This window comes from Abrus precatorius, unplaced genomic scaffold (assembly GCF_003935025.1).
Source record: "Abrus precatorius isolate BTA unplaced genomic scaffold, Abrus_2018 Scaffold2, whole genome shotgun sequence".
NCBI classification, from domain to species: Eukaryota; Viridiplantae; Streptophyta; class Magnoliopsida; order Fabales; family Fabaceae; genus Abrus; species Abrus precatorius.
Window position 1 is genome coordinate 27454376 of NW_020874362.1, and position 17796 is coordinate 27472171.

Below are 17796 nucleotides of genomic sequence, written 5' to 3' on the forward strand. Positions count from 1 at the left end.
TATTTGTTTTCCAATCTCCACTTTAATTTTTAAATTTTTTTTTCTATCTTTTTTTTAAATTTTCCTGAGAGCAAGGAAAAAAAAACAAGAACCTAGAAGGAGAAAATAACAAAAAGAAAATATGAAACAAGAAACAAATTACGAAAATAAAAATATAGTCAGTTTTTTTTTTCGTAACTTTTTTTTTCAATATATTTTTTTATTTCCACAATCTTAAAGGAAAATACTAAAATTAAATATTTTTGTGCCAATTTTCTTATCACCAATTTAATGCTTTGCAGAGATGATACTGTCATTTTAAATATTTGAAAGGTTGATTCAATAATAAACATTTAAAAATACAATATAATAATAATTTACATTTTTAAATAAATATTTTGTGACTATAATTTTTAAAAAGACTAATATATAAGCGAGTTTATTAGAATTAAGTTTCAGATTTTTCTAATTTTATATTTATGCTTATTACAGTGTTAAACACAGATGGACACGATCATTGAAAACACACAGTTTGAATGACTAATACTGAAAACAAAATGAAAGGACGTATGACAACGTGGATAAAATTATGGCCACATAAAAAAAAAAACAGTTGAGTACACGGACAATTGCATGTTAATTACATGGTCGTAAGAATGAAAATATCATACTTTTTATTTACATGTTTGTGTGGATAAAAATATGTCGAGTCACTTATAAATTAATTTTGGTATTATTTTACATCTTTATTTATACATTTTTATTCATTTTTTGTATTCATTCAAATAATATATTATTTTTATTTTTTATTTATATATATATTTTATTACAACATTCTTTTTTTTCTTCAAATTTGATCCTGTATTTAACGTGTATGTAAAGATTTTTTTAAATCCAACTATTGATATATGATCATAACACATTAAACGACTATAATTCAAAAGATTAATGTCTCACCACTGAATAAAAAAACACTGCAAAATTTTAAAAGTAGTTATCTAAATTAAACATGAAGTATTAAAAACAGTATAAATGACCATTAATTTTATCTTGTCAAATACAGGACACGTGTGAAGAGTGATCGAATTTTATCCATATCTTCATTAAAAAAACTCTGTGCAACCTGATTATATATTATTGTTATTTTAGTGAAGTACGTAGATTTTATTCTATAATAAAAATATATTTTCAAATTTTAAATATAAAAAAATATATTTTTGTTAATATATTTTAATGCATAATAAAATTATTTAAATAATTTTTTGAAATTTATAATAAAATTAATAAATATATAAGTAAAAAAATAAATTTACAACATAAAAAAAGTATAATTCATATAAGTTATTTTTAATCATAAAATATATAAGTAATAAATTGGAAAGGAAAATAACTTTATTTAGTATTTTATTTTTTTAAAGAATATATTTTCGTTTATAATATAAAAAGTTAAATTTATTATTTAAAAATTATAGATATTATTTTTCATGATTTTTAATAAAAAAATTAATAAGAATACATTTTATTTATATATTTATTATTATTAATTTTTTTCATCTAGACTAAAAATACACGATATTTTATAAAATTCGGAAGCAATTTTTTTTTACAATATAAGAAATTAAGACGAGTAATACTTCGTGGCAATAAAAAAGAAAGAAGAAGAAATAGCATTGCTCCCCTGAGAACTTTTAATTAACTAATCTCTCCCAATCCGAGGTAAATTTCTAGTAAAGCAACAAAACCAGATGCTCGCAAAGTCACAGTGTGATCCCAAATTCAAAGCCACTTTTCGTCAACAAGCACCAAGCAACGATCTCTGTCATTCATTCATGCACAGTAGAAGAAGCAGCGGTTGTGGCCAGTGAAGTAAACGCCAAAAGTCTACAACGCAATTAAACCGTCGCCATTCCACTTTCAACCTCGCATTACCCTTCATCAATCAGATCTCACTCGCAGTGCATACTCAACCGATTCGCTATGGAACGTGTCTGTCACCGCTCGATCTCGGGGACTTGAGTTGAGATGCAGCCGAATTTGTTCCCCTTTGGAAGCGTGCTGGGGAATCCGTTCATTTTCAATGGCGATTTGAGTGAGGGAGGGATCGAGAGCTCTAGGGTTTTCTACTTGCTCCCCTTCTTTTTGCTCTCCCAGGGAGGAGCAATGGATTTGTCTAAGGTCGGCGAAAAAATATTGAGCTCCGTTAGGTCCGCCAGATCTCTCGGATTGCTCCCTTCCGTTTCTGATCGTCCCGAGGTAAATCAATTCGCACGTGATTTTGATGTGCAATTGCACGGCCAGAGTACTCGTTCGGTTGGATTTTTTTTTTTTTGGGATTATATAATGTGGTTTTAGTTCTGGATAATGCCGTGCGATTGGATTGTTGAACGGTTCTGTGGCTGTGGTTAAGTTAGGTTAATGCGATAACTGTGTTGCTTTGAATGCAATTGGTGCGAGTTTGGGATTTGATGATTGAAGTTGCTATGTGTCTGATTGGAATTATCAATGCGCAAGACTTTGTGCTGGAAGTCATGAGCTTATGGTATAAAAATAAATGCTTGTAAGTTTGATTTGGAAAAATAATGAAATCGTAAAATGATTTTCGTCAAGAATTTTGGTTGTAGGAAATGCTGAATATTGCGTTGCTTGTTTATTTATGTTTCTATGGAGTGGATGTGAGTTTTGCACATAAGAATCATTGTAAGTGGGATAGAGTTATATTTGCTATTTTGAAGAGATTTATTGGTTAAACCGTTAAATATGAAAGCAATTTGCCAGAAGGAGTTCAATAAGGTCACTGAAAGAATGGGCTCATTAGAATGGCCAATAAATAGTTCCAGCGAGAAACCAATTTAATGTGAAACTGGAGAGTCCAAATGATTTGTTTTTTCATATATTTTATGTTTGAGTTCCAATAACATCTTGAGTATGACTTAGTTTCATGTGGTTTATCTTCAAGCTCAGCAGCTATAATAATCTTTGTGAATCATAATTATGAAGTGACAATTGTGTCCCTGCTTTCATATTGAATGCTTGAATTCTTCACAATCAAAGCATAATCCTCTCACATTGTCAATCAACTGTTGTTAGGATCTCCTCCCTCGATATCACAGTAGTCTTATGTAGTAAGGATGAGGAGTTTGTCAACCTTGATGTTTTCTATTGTTAACAAAGTTGATCATCTTGCATTCTTAATATTTAGTAACTAGTGATCTGCAAATATTTTGAATATCAACTTGCAATTTCATGCTTAAGCCCACTAGTGAATCAAATGTGGTGAATGCTCTCTGGTTATCCTGCTGTTCATATTCATATAATTGGTATTCATGGATTGACTCCTTATTTGATTTGAGAGCTAGAATCACAGTTCATGTTTTTATAAATAAATGTTTGTTGAACAGGTTCCAGCTCGAGCTGCTGCTGCTGCTGCTGTAGCTCGTGCTCTTGCAGGATTACCTCCTCACCAGAGGTATAGTCTTTCATCAAGTTCAGAAGAACTGAGTTCAATATATGGAAGCAGACCTCACAGCCAAGTAGTGGAGGAGCTGGAGGATGAATTCTATGAGGAGGTGATAGACAGCTTCTCCTTTTTAGCATATTATTATTTAATAAATTATATATTTTTTATTATGTTCTTGTTTTTACTGATTATACGGCTATGCCACTATCACCTAGTATGACAAACAAGAAGAAAAACACTCTATAACATTAAAATTTTGCTATAAATATGGAGAGGAAAAACTATTTCTTTGTTCCCATGTTAACATTGCGATCATTTCCTTTCATGCCTGCACTTCATTGAAATTTTATTGAAATTATTTGTACTTCCTCACTATGAGTTATGACATTAATGGTTTCTTCACAAATGTTACTAAAATCTTTTATGAATGTCTCTATGCAGGACTTTGATCCTATTAGGCATGTTTTAGAGCATGTTCCTGCTGAAGAAAATGAACTAACATATTTTGAAAAACAGGTGTGGATCATGTTCCTCAGTCTTGCTATCAGTGGAAAATATTTTAACTCTTTTCTTGTCTTTTAGGGTAAAATGTTCTTTGCTTAGTCATTATTCTTCTAAATGAAAATACTTGAATCTATCATATTACTTATGAGCTTAGAAGAAACTTATTACTTTTTATTCACTTTTAGCTGATGATATTTATTATCTTCATGCTTATTTATTAAAAATATTATTAGCTTTGATACTTGTCTCTTGTATGCTTGCAAATTGTCTTCTCTTGCCCTTAATGGTGGTTGTGTTTCTGACATCTGTGTTGAACTGGAATGTGGTAGTTGTTCTTGGTTTCTGTTTGTAATAAAAAAATGTGGAGTCTGGAGAGACATTCCTTTATTTCAACAATGTAGTTGTAGGGATAGGTTAGAAGTGATGTTGTAGGATTGGGTTTCTCCGTACCAGTTAAGGGACTAGGGTACTCTCTGTGGATAAATTGCTTGATCTATTCCCATCTTTATTACTGGGTTTGAAATATCTTTATGATCTCAGCCTGTTTTTCTAACTTATTGAGTTAATTTTCTTTTCTGTTTGTTGCACGTGGTTATCATAGGTCATCTTGTGGTTCATTAAGTTATTGAGGCCAATGACATACAAGTAACCTTACTAACCTCACTGTATCTTCTTGCCAACTGAGCAGATTAAATACTACCTAGTTGAAGTTGAATTATATATTGTTTGATGTCTTTTCATGCTCTATTTTGTTAGTAATCTAATGACTGTGTGGCACTTATCAGGGTTATATAATAAGTTCCACCGTTGTGGGTGTTAATGTTAATTTCAAATCTTCTGGATAGATATGTTTGAAGGTTTATCATTATGTTTGTGGGAACTTTCTTAGTTGATTTAGGTTGTATTATCCTGCTACATGTTGTTAATACTCTTCATAAGATTTTTGGTCTTGGATTTTGTCTTGTAGGCTGCCCTTAGATTGGTCCAACTGGATAGAGTAGCAGAGCGTTTATCTCGCCACGTTATGGAGCATCATGAAGTAATGGGTAAGTTCAAGAGGTCACTTTAGAGTATTGATCACCTCCTGTGTGCAGGTTTTGGTACATGAGCTTATGCATGCTAGATATTTGCTTAGCATTTGTTTCTGATGTTCACTCTCTTTTATCTGCTTATTTCAAGGTGGTCAAATTTTTATTGCCTGGGAAACGTTATTATTATTATTATGATGATGATGAATTGCTCAATACGAAGTTAATTACTCTTTGATTGACTTTGACATGACATTGTTATCCTACTTCTATCATTATTAGTAAATGTATTTGGAAGAATGCAGTATCATTTCTGGTTTAAATAATACAAATTTTGGTCTAAATTGATTGATATATTGTGTGCTTGTTTGGATTAGCTTTTCTTTAGGGAAATAATTGCTTATTTTTCAAATACTTTCTTACAAAGCTGCCAAATACAAATGATTATTTCCTCAAAACAAGCTGAACCAAACATGCACTGTTGGATGCATGCAACTTTACTGCAGTCGCCCGCTTTCCATTTCTGGATCACTTGATGTTCTTTAAAAAAAGTTTAGAATAATAGCTGATACTTCCTTTTGGCCAGTGAAGGGGATGAATTTGGTCAGCGAATTGGAAAAAGACTTAAGAATCGCAAATGTCATCTGTATGGTAAGCAGCATAACTCTTAAGGAGCTGATATTTACTTTATGATCAATTTTGCTCTTACTGCATTCTTTTTTACGGTTTTGTTTTTGCAGAATGGAAGACGACACTTGACATCATCTATGAATGAGGTTTCAAGGGATCTGATTGTGAATTCTTATTCAAAAAAGAAACAAGCTCTGCTGGTATTTTTGTCTACCTTAGTTTTTATTTTTTAAATGTCAATGCTTTGTTTCCCCTTTTCTCATCTTATGTCATTGTGTGCTATGAAAATTGATTTCTTTTTATTCATGAGTTCTTGTGGGGGATATTTAGTTTAGTCTAAGATACCATGCTTACACTTGTGGTAGTGACTTCATGAATTCATCCTTTTCCATTCATAGGATATGCTTCCAACCTTGACTGAACTTCGACGTGCATCAGACATGCAATCAACACTTGAATCTCTTGCAGAGGAAGGGAATTACTGGAAGGTGGGCTTCCATATATGTTTTAACATGCAGATTGTGGTCAATCACTCACAATCAAGTTTTATTTTTGCTTTCCTTGTTTTTGGGTATAAAGCATCTTCTACGTGTTTATCTTTTATGTTGATCATTATGCAGGCATTTCAAGTCCTATCTGAGTATTTGCAACTCTTAGATAGTTTGTCAGATCTTTCAGCAATACAAGAAATGAGTTGTGGTGTGGAGGTGAATTTTGAATAACTATTAGAAAGGATTAAGCATGAACGTTTCTTAAGATTTTTCTTGCATGTTTGGATTTTGGAACTTGTGTAATTGAATCCCAAAGAAAATGTAGGGTATTTGGTGTTTAACTGTTTTAAGTTTTTTCCATTGAATTATTTATGTAGGTTTGGCTTGGAAGAACTTTACAGAAGTTGGATGCTCTTTTATTGGGAGTATGTCAAGAATTCAAGGAAGATGGCTATATAACAGTGAGTGTATTTTTTTTCGTCATAAATTGGTTTGCTTCTTAGTCATATGGAACAAGTTTTTAGTATTTAGGGTCTAGAAGGAGCAATGAGTGTATATACTCATTTGTTTTCTCTCTGTTTCAAGGGTGTGTGACAAATTAAAAACTAGTTCTGAATTTTGAACTTTCAATTAATTTTGTGAATCCTTATGAAGTTGAATTGGTTCAAATTAAACTAGGTGACGATGTAGTTTAATATCAAATGTTATTTGGTGATTCTTGGTGATGGTAATTTTTTTGGAAGTCATTTTTACTACTACACTGAGAGTGAGCTTCAGCCAAGGTCCATTTTTTTGTGGGGGTGAGGGGGAGGGCGTCTTTTGATAGATCTATGGCAAGATTGGCATGCTGTGTTATATTACATATTTCTTGGTTTAGCTTGAAAGGATTTCTGTATTTGCTTCTCTTTTTTCTTTCTCAGTACATTCTTTGTTTATCCAAAATAAAAGAAAAAATCTCCATGTTACGGTGTGTTTGGGAAAATGTTTGCTATTGGATTGTTGGAAATATATTATAAATGATATAACATTAGGAGGTGATACAGGTAATTGATGCGTATGCATTAATAGGGGATACTGCTGGTCTTGCTGAGAAGATACAGAGTTTCTTCATGCAAGAAGTGATCTCAGAAACGCACTCTGTGTTAAAGGCTATTGTGCATGAGGTGTGCAATACATTTTCTTGCCTAACTTCTTTTTATCCGGATTTTGAAATTGTTTAGGAGGCAGGAGAATTTATAGTTTATTTCCCCACTTCACAATGTTGACATGTAATTAAAATTAAGTGAGGAGCTGCAGTTCATTATTTTTTATAATTAGCTTCTGGACATTAGCATTGTGGTGCTAATGCCCTTGTACCATTACTACTTTTCATTCGATATAAATGTATGCATATGTGGTGGTTCAAAGTAGGATAGGCAGAACTTAATTCGTTCGGTTGGGTAAGAGTAAAACAAGAGCCCATAACTGTTGATATCTGAGGCCCTGAAACAATAATACTGTTCGTAGCAATGAATTTGCATAAGTTTAGTTTGCTTGATTTAAAGGACTGTAATTGTTTTCTCTTCCAACCAAAACTTAAAAGGACTTGTTTAATTAGTATTTTAATCTTTTTGTAGGATAAGGAGGGACTTTCGCAAAATAGTAGGTACTTTTTCTTCTGCAAGCATATTTACCATTCTTCAATGACTAATTTCAGTATTTTCACATTATATTGGCTTCATAGTTCTCATTTCCATTCCAGGCTCACTTACAGCGATCTATGCCTTCAAATACCTGAATCTAAGTTCAGGCAGTGCTTATTAAGAACATTGGCTGTTCTATTTGACCTCATGTGTTCCTACCATGAAATTATGGATTTTCAATTAGAGGGAAAGGTAAATTTATAGTTCCTCTTAAGTGAATATTTTTTCCATTTATTATGCACCCCACCCCCCGGCTTTTGTGCATTCAAATATTTGTATACCCAAAATAACTCATATCCGGTTGTGGACTAGTATCAGGTCAATCTAAGAATTTATTTGTTTTTAATTATTTTCTTTGTTGTGGTTAGAGATAAGTCATTCTTTGGTTTCCATCCCACAATTTAGTTCAATGTTTGGTTTGGCTTATTTTAGAGCTTTTGAAAAAATGTGATTATTTCTTAATATTTAACAAACATGCTATTAATCCCTATTTTTAAATCTTCAGATCCAATATCTCTCTCAACATGTAAGTTGGAGAATGAATTCCTTATGGTTTTGAAAATTGAGCAAATCGCTATTTAGTGATATCGTCACAAACATTCAGTATTTCAATAGGTATCCAATCTAGAGAGTCAGAGACTGGGAATAAAGTTATTCATGTTTACAGCAGGGTCTATAGTTGTTGATATTTGCTTTTCAGGCTCATAGATATGGTTGATTTTAATCTCAGGACTCAGCAACACAACCTTCTAATAAGTGCAGTGAAGACATTTCCTGTAGTCCAGGTGAGGCTCGGGAAGTTGATTCAGATGTAAGAGCCTGCAACAGTTCTATGTCCAGTTATGGAGATATAATACATGGCTCATCTTCTAGGGAGGAATCTGCAACAATCAGCTCACTAACTGAAACTACTGGTTCACCATACAGTGTTTCTCACGATCCAACAAAGGAGGCTAGTGAGGACAACGTGGCATCAAGCATTGAATCCCCATGGTACCATCTTCGCAAAGAAGCTATAACATTTGTTTCACAGACCCTTCAAAGAGGACGCAGAAATCTGTGGCATCTCACTGCAAGTCGTGTGTCAGTATTGCTTTCTTCTGCTGCATCATGTTCTGCCAGCATTCATCAATTCTTGAAAAACTATGAAGATCTCAGTGTCTTCATTTTGACTGGGGAAGCCTTTTGTGGAATTGAAGCAGTTGAATTTAGGCAGAAGTTAAAGGTTGTCTGTGAAAACTATTTCATAGCTTTTCATCGACAAAATGTGCATGTAAGTGACCTTAAGGCTTCTTATTCTTCGTGGTTGTTAGAGTAATGTAATGTTATTTCTGATTTCTTATTGAGTGCCTTTGGGTCTTGTATGATGCATGGAATACAATGTCATTTCTGGTCCTATGTCTGCATGGTGCTCTAAGCTAGTGATGTGGTTCCAGCTATCTTTAGAATTATAACTGATAAATTATTACATTAATTTTTTTTACTCCTGTTGTTCCTTCTAGGTGCGTGTTGGGATGTTGGGCACATTCTTGTTTGTACTTTGTTGTTCTGTACTCATCTGATTAATTTTACTTGTAAAAAAAGCAAAAATATAGAATTTACTTATTTATTGTATTTTTAGATCCAGAAATGTTCACAATAGCACTTTGTTCCATGATGTAATATGTCAGCTATGCCATCTGTGGTACTGTTGTAGAACTAGAAGGTCCTTGATCCTGGAAACTTTTGTGCCATAATTGTGTGGAAAGTTAATGACAGTTGCTTTTGTTTGATGAAAGTATTGCAGAATGCAAAAAGTAAATGACTAAGAAATTAATTAATTGTATTTTTTTCCTTCAGCCACTCCAAAATTGTAATGCAGAATAATTAGCTACATAATTACCTAATTGTTGTTTGGGCTTGTTGATATTCCAAACTATGCACCTGAATAATCCAAAATAGTGTAGAAAAGGTTAAATTTGTTTTCCTGCTTTCTCATTTTAGGCACTAAAAATGGTTTTGGAGAAAGAGACTTGGCTAAAATTACCTCCAGATTCAGTACAAATTATCAGTTTTGCTGGACTTATTGGTGATGGAGCACCATTGATTTCTTTATCCAGTGGTAAATCAACTAATGTTAGTGCAATCCATTCCGATAAATCAGTAAACATGGTGCACACCACTGCAAGGAAGAATGGGTTTTCTCATTGGATTAAAAGTGGAAACCCTTTTTTGCAAAAATTATCAACCCCCAGAGAAGGTCATGGATACTCCCAACCTAACGGATCAGTTTGTGGTGAATTTGATGGGAATTCAAACAATAATTTTCATGATGATAAAGTTTCACCTAGAAAGAATGATTCCAATCAAATCAATGGTGCCAATTCTGTTTCAGAAGATGAAAATGAGGATCTTCTTGCTGACTTTATTGATGAAGACAGTCAACTGCCTAGTCGAATTTATAAACCCAATCATTCAAGAAATCCCTCCTCACATGGTAATGATGAAGAGAATACAGCACAAACTGGATCTTCTTTATGTCTTTTAAAGTGAGTTACTTTACATTTTGTATTTGAAAAATTGATTATTTTCTGCTATATGGACTATGGTTTTATTAGTATTATCATTTTTAATGGATTTAATGAGATATTTTATGTTTTAAAATTTAAGGTCTATGGATAAATATGCAAGGCTTATGCAGAAATTAGAAGTGGTTAATGTTGAGTTCTTTAAGGTAGGCATTTCTGCCCTTATGGCTGGCAGTACAACCCCGTTCCTCCTATTTTCTTTTACAGGTTACAGATACAAGCTTGGTGGTGCTTTACATTTTTCCTCTGAATTCTTTTTCCTGATTCAGTATATTGCTGCAGGGAATATGCCAATTGTTTGAAGTTTTTTTCTATTTTATATATGAAACATTTGGTCAGCAAAACACTGGTTCAAGTGGAAAAAGCTCGACTAACTCTCTTAATTGTAAGTGGTGTAGTGTGTTTGATACTCAAACATTGGTGGCCAAATCCACTTTTGAGTTTGATTAGTAATTAGCAATGGAATTCAATTTTGACATGCAGATCACTTGAGAACAGCTTTATCCAGAATAAACCAGGATTGTGAAGAGTGGATTAAGTTCCAATCATCTTCACCAACATCACTGAGTTCATCATTCATGCATACTGAATTGATACCGACAAATCCTCCCCATGCAAATTTTGGTCACTCCTCAGGGACTTCTTTAGGTCTCAAGGTATTCATCTAAAGTTAATTTTGGGGAAAAAGTACTCATGCATTAAATTTTTATTTTGCATGACTATTATTTAAATTTGACGGCATCTATGGTAATTTCATTTGCTGTTTATTAGCTGCTTGACATTGTTGATTTTTTTTTTTCATTTATGATTGTGTAGAAAATTTCATCGTGAAATGAAGTGGGAATTATTATCTTTTGAATTTTGGCCCAGAAATAATGCTATTCTTAAATTTAGTCAAACATTTGTGTTATATCTGACATTTCCCTGCAACTTGCATCTTATCGTCTGTGTTACTACATTTGGTGGTTGCATTCTTAATTTAGTTTCCAAGCTACATCTAATGCATATGGAAGAAAGGAAATGTTGCAAGATGATTTTTATAAAATCAAGGAATCTTTTTCTCTGTCCTATAATAATTTGTTATTGGAGTCTGTGGTGGCTTGTAAATTTATAAATATACTTGCTTTATTCATGTAGTTTAGGTTCTGAATCAAGGATGAAGCTGTGTAAAATATGCATTTGCTCTGTGTTTCAGGAAAGATGTGTGGCTGTTGACACTATATCTCTTGTTGCTCGAATACTGAATAGATCCAAAGCTCATCTCCAATCAATGCTCTTGCAAAGTAATTCAACTATACTTGAGGATTTCTATCTTCATCTGGTATGTGGAATCTTAATATTTAAGTTACAATATTCAAGTTCCATTTGTGTTTCCACCATGGTCTGCTTGCCATTGGATGTTTGAAGCCACGTGTATTAAGTACTATGTGTTAATGCCTAGGGATGAGGTATTTGAAGAATCTGTAAATCAAGAACTGTGTTGGTTACTTTTTAAAGTTATCTTTGACTATTCAATGAAAAATTATTTGTATAATGACATGGAATTTGACATTAATTGACAAAGATCTGAATCTTACTTACCAGTTGAGTTGCTCCCTCCCCTCTTGTGGTCATTAAGTAACTTTCATTGAAGATTTTTCTTATCCAATTGTATGTATGTAATCATTAATCAAGTTGTTAATTTCTAGTGGAAGCTCATATTAGGATTGGATATTTAGGAATTAGAATATATTATATATTGTTTTTATCAGAATCAGATTGTTTATTTCTAATTGATTAAATTGTTTACCTTTTTTAATATGCAAAACTATGGATATCAACGATCTTTAATATATAAGGATTTCCATAGGTGGATGCTGTACCGGATCTCACAGAGCATGTTCATAGGACAACAGTGAGGCTACTGTTGCACATTAATGGGTAAGACAAATGTATACAAGTCTACAAGGTTGCTTTGCAAGTGTTGCTAATATACATGACTTCTATATTATCAAATTGACATTCACCCCATTTGGGTCCTGTTTTTTGACAAAACCATTTGAGGAGGGAAACTGTATTCTACCACATTGAACTTATTAAGTGATACCCTATTTTTTACAATGTGAGATATATCAACAATTTCAACTTCATATTTAGGATTCCTTTATTTTAAAGGAAATACTTATTCAAAACTGTTTTGCAGTAAAAAATATTTTGTAATATATTTTAAAATTGATAAATTGTGTCCTGAAATATGATGAAAGGATTGTAATGTTGTCAAATACTTGTATTTATTTGTAAGCCGGTCATATTTCGGGGCCTCTTAACAAGCACCTGCTGATGTGGATTATAAGTTGTGGAAACAAAAATTCAACCTAATTGAGTGTTTAGTGTATTGAAAGGCCATGGAGTTTAAACTATAACTGTTGGTTTTTTAATTTTTATTCAACTTTTTACAGGTATGTTGAACGTGTTGCCAATTGTAAATGGGAATTAAAAGAGCTTGGCATGGAGCATAATGGGTTTGTACTTTTGGATCATCTTTACTATTTATATTTGAATTCCAAGACATTCTTTTTTGCACTTTCTATTACTTATAGTTGATTGCATTAAGTCTAGGTAGTTTCTGATTTTATATAAAAAATAAAATGATAAACAACTTATTGCACTCATGCACTTATAAAATCTTATTTGCACTGTTGGTATCTTGGTTTACTGACATTCTTGAGTATGAACCCCTGGTTATTTGTATACGGGAATGAATTTTTGGGAGATTAACTTCTGCAAACTGCCTATCCAAAAGCTTACGTTGTTGGGTGAAAACACAAATGGTTTTATATCTAACACTCCCGATCACGCAAGAGTCAATGCATAAAGCCCATCCACGGATCTACCTTCTGCAAAAATTTAACCTTTTATTAGAAAAAATGGAGGCAAGGATCAAACTCTGATCACTTGGTCATAGAGGCCGTAATACTATATCATGAGCCAACTATCCCGAAAGCTTAAGCTAGTGTTGAAATGCACGAGTGATTTATATCTAACACGTACAAACTCCTAGTAAGATATTTGCAATTTAGGATTACATACATTACTACAGGATGAATTTATTGCCAACACTTGTATTGTTAGCGTCTAATCTCTTGGTCAATTTTTTTTTTTTAATCTCATTAAACGGTCTTTGATATTCGGATCCTTGGCCCTGACAGCGTAACTTCTAAAATATTTTTCATTTGGTTATTGTGATTCAACCATATTAGAGTGGGAAGAGAGGTTTTGTGGAAGGCCATAGAAAAGAAGGGAATAAATATTATTTATTTATAGAGGTATCAAAGATACGTATGAGGGGGTCATGGCAACTGTGAATACACATGGTGGAGTCACAACAGATTTCCTGTTAGGTTTGCATCAAGGGTCAAAACAGATATTCCTATATTACCTTTTATTATGTATATTTAAGAATTAATGCTACCGTGCGGGTTATTTGTAGATGATCTAGGTGTTTGGAAGAGCTTTTAAGAAGCTTATTTTAGTTTATGAAAATGATATACTGACTTTTTTTTATAATTTATTTCAATAAACTTCTCAGTAAACTTTATCAAGGTAAACTCCTTTTAGTTTATTTTATAAGATCAAAAGTTAAATTTATGACATGAACTATCCTGTGACAATAACTTATTGAGGAAGTACTTAATTAAGACATAGTTTAGATAAACTTCTTAGAAGAAGAAAATTAGAAGGCAAAGTAGAAAAAAAAAATTTCTACAAGTTAAATTTAACTTATGGCCACCAACTTTTTTAAAAGTTTTTACATCTAAATATTCTAAAATTGATATGACAGGTTAATTTTGACTTATTGTAGAAGTTTGATTTATTCTACTTAATTAATTTCTTCACCCATAAGTGTACGTTGACAAGTTTATCCAAATTGAGCTTAAATTGTGTACCCAAATACATCTATGGTCCTAGTTGGAGAGTTGAGAAGGGAAATAATGAGAAGTTATGATTTGTGGGGACAAGTTTTGGAAATTCATGACTTTTTTAATAAAGTATAAGGCAAAGTATATGGAATATATGTCTAGGAGGAGACTTATTGATCCTAGCTTAATGGTGAAACTTGGAGATCATGCATTACCTCAAGTCACACCCAATTTAAGTATCTTGGGTCCATTTTGCAAACAGCTGAGAAATAGAGTGATATAGAGCATAGGATTTAAATGGAGTGGATGAAATGGAGGAGTCGCTTGACAGTTATTGGTGACCAATAGTTATAGTACCCCTTAAAGCTCAAGGAAAAATAGTATTGCATAATTATTAGACATGCAATGTGGGATGGAGCTGTGTATCAGGCAGTGAAAGCCAACAAAATAATAAATTTAATATAGCAGTGATGAGAATGTTGCGTTAGATGAGGACATACTAGACAAAATAAGGTTAAGAATGAATGCATTAGAGAGAAAGTTGGGATAACATTTTTATGGGCAAAATGGTAGAATCTTGTCTTGGTTTTGGGGTATGTGGAAAGGACTTGTGGAGAGAGTTGATCAAATGGAGGATAGTCCTATTGCTGGAAGTAGAGAGACAGAGAAACTACCGGCAAAATCATTAAGAATGATTTAAAGGTACATTAATTGTATTTAGAGTTCACAACAGAACATTATTGGATTATTTGATCCATGTAACTTGTCTTACCTAGTGGCAAAACACTTGGTGGTTGTTAATGTTATTGAACTGCAACTGTATACATAAACAGTAAATGTTATTTTTTTGTATCTTGGAAATAAGCTGCATTTGTTCTGCACTTTTGACTCATGGATTGTATTGATAGATACGTTGATTTGTTGCTGGGGGAGTTTAAGCACTATAAAACACGACTTGCTCATGGTGGAATTCGTAAAGAGGTATTGCTGTTACTATCTCGGGACATTCATTCAGTGCAATATATGAAAAACATTGGCTTTTAGATTGTTGTAAAGGAAAAAAAAACATAGGAAAGTAATTCCTAGCATTTTACCAAGACTTGTGATTCGTTAGTTCTTCTGTTTATGTAGGTTCAGGACCTATTATTGGATTATGGGCTTGAAATTGTGGCAGAAACTCTTGTTGAAGGACTTTCACGGGTGAAGAGATGTAGTGATGAAGGACGAGCTCTTATGTCATTGGATCTGCAGGTTATTTTTGAGCTATGATCAATTCTCTTAGTGCTTTCAATAGGTTAGATTTGAAGTTCATGTGGTAGATTGTTATGTTAAAAATTATCATGGAATAGCCTAATTTAATCTTAATCCATTGTTCAATTTTGTAATAACAAGTTTTCCTGTTGTCTAGTTACTTTCAAAGTTCAGCTTTCAAGTGTGGAGTTTGTTATGGAACAAATATGAATTTACAGATCAATATATTGGTGAACCTTCCTGCTCCATGTCAGTCATTCTTTTTTAATTTTTTGGATTTGTCTTTCCACCTTCCAGGTTTTGATCAATGGGCTACAGCATTTTGTGTCGCTGAATGTGAAGCCCAAACTACAAATGGTTGAAACTTTCATCAAGGTAAGCAACAAAAGACACGTAAACACACTCCTACTATATTGTTTTCTAATGCAGATGAATTTTGCCACACGATAGTATTAGTTGGGTTTTGGTGCCTGACCTATATAATATTAGGATCTCACATTTGAAACTTCCATTGGATGCAATTTACATTTTATCACTTATACAATTCTTTGCCTTGGACTTTTTAAACCAGGCTTACTACCTTCCCGAGACAGAATATGTGCACTGGGCACGCGCACACCCGGTAAGATTTCTGCTTTCTATAGCATTATTACACATCCCATTGCCGAGGTTTTAATCAAGAATAATTATAAATCTTCCTACCTTTGATGCCTATAAATCCTTCGGTTATTGAATGAAGATAATATTAAATATTTTTTTATATTTTTAAGATAATAAATGCATGAGTTTTTTATTTAATACTTTAAGAAGAGGAAGAAATTATTATTATATGTAAGAGGATATAACAAAATTCTTTAACCAAACATCCCCTCCCATCCTACCCACTGAATATATTTTACTCTCTCAAAAATTGAGGATTATGATGAGAATAGATGGTGAGATCTCGACACTGCACCATGTCAAGTGTTTTTAACAAATGAGAGGATCTGCTCCCTTGCAGGAATACAGTAAAAGCCAGATTGTTGGACTGATCAACCTTGTTGCCTCTATGAAAGGTTGGAAGAGGAAAACTAGGTTGGAAATACTGGAAAAGATTGAATGATATCGGGCAAATACGTCTTGGTTGTGTACGAAGTCGGGCATACAGAATTTTCTGCTCCTTTTCCCCTTTGTCTTTCATTTTTGGCAGAGCTTCGTGTAAAGGTAGTCTATATTGCTTGGCATTTGATCCCCTATTAATTATGGGTTGTTCCCAAATATGTCTTTGGTGTCGTCTTGTAGATAGTCCTTTGAAAATAAGCTGTAATTGTACAATAACTTTACTTTCAAATACAAAAATTTTCACGCAATTCAGGTAACAACTATCGCGCCCGATTTGTCTTGTAAGGGAATGGATCTCCTCGCTTGTCTTGTAAAAATTTTGTATTTCTTTTTGTTCATAAATTGCAATAGTATCTCACTTGTATAGACACGATTAACTTGAGAGAGAATATGGAAACTGGCCAGGGAGAGGGGAAGCTATGGAAGACAGTTTAGGTGTTTTATTTTAAGTATGCATATTGGTGAAGAATTATTTTATACATTTATTATATAACAAAATCTAAAATAATTATACCACCAGTTACAATATCGTTCGCGAACACGATATTCATTACTCAGACCAGCAAATCGAAACTTGAAAATCAACGAGGACAGATATTTATGCTTTTGTTACAAATTAATTTAAATTTTGTGTTGAATGTTTATTTCAGTTTATTTATTTTCTTAAAATCTACTGCAGAACTGTCTTTTTCATCAAGAAAGTTAATTGAAATATGTACTGAATTATGAAACAAGATAAACGAACAACAATAAAGTCTTGATATTTAAGAAGTTTTTACTGATATAATATAAAGTAAAAATAAAATTATGTGAATGAACCGATGTCAAATCAATTTATAGAACTAAATTTAATTACTGTAGCAATAATTGGGTAGCCAGAATTCAGTTCCTAGAGAACCGAATTTTGGAAGTTGATTTTTGATTTTTTTAAATTTTTTTAATATTTTTATATAATAAAATAAATTTATTATTTAAATTATATTTATATTTTATTATGTGAAAATAAATAAAAATAAAAATAATATTTATTTTACAAGTTTATTAAATTTTTTTTACATAATTATGATAATAAATAATATTTTTATTTTTTTATTGTATTATTTAATATAATTTTGATTTTTGTAAAATGATATTAATATTATATTCTGAAATTATATTTTTGGTTATTTAGTATTAATTTTTTTTTAAAAATTACAATAATAATTGA

General features: G+C 32.3%; 1 protein-coding gene across 4 annotated transcripts; it reads left to right on the forward strand.

Moving 5' to 3' along the window:
• Nucleotides 1-1651: 1651 nt before the first annotated feature.
• Nucleotides 1652-17012, forward strand: LOC113857466 (syndetin). 4 transcript variants are annotated; one of them, XM_027489396.1, is made up of 26 exons: nucleotides 1700-2232; nucleotides 3378-3545; nucleotides 3878-3952; nucleotides 4908-4986; nucleotides 5555-5619; nucleotides 5709-5798; nucleotides 5997-6086; nucleotides 6219-6305; nucleotides 6467-6550; nucleotides 7133-7252; nucleotides 7706-7734; nucleotides 7831-7963; nucleotides 8502-8667; nucleotides 8698-9044; nucleotides 9755-10299; nucleotides 10421-10484; nucleotides 10621-10723; nucleotides 10822-10994; nucleotides 11534-11659; nucleotides 12188-12258; nucleotides 12777-12839; nucleotides 15146-15218; nucleotides 15369-15488; nucleotides 15786-15863; nucleotides 16060-16110; nucleotides 16489-16923. In XM_027489396.1, the coding sequence occupies exons 1-26, from the start codon at nucleotides 2002-2004 to the stop codon at nucleotides 16588-16590; spliced, it is 3333 nt and encodes a 1110-aa protein (XP_027345197.1). In that variant the 5' UTR covers nucleotides 1700-2001; the 3' UTR covers nucleotides 16591-16923. The 4 variants fall into 4 exon arrangements, with proteins under 4 accessions (XP_027345196.1, XP_027345197.1, XP_027345195.1 ...); XM_027489395.1 differs by having other exon boundaries at nucleotides 1652-2232; nucleotides 8502-9044; nucleotides 16489-17012; XM_027489394.1 differs by having other exon boundaries at nucleotides 7813-7963; nucleotides 8502-9044.
• Nucleotides 17013-17796: the final 784 nt, after the last annotated feature.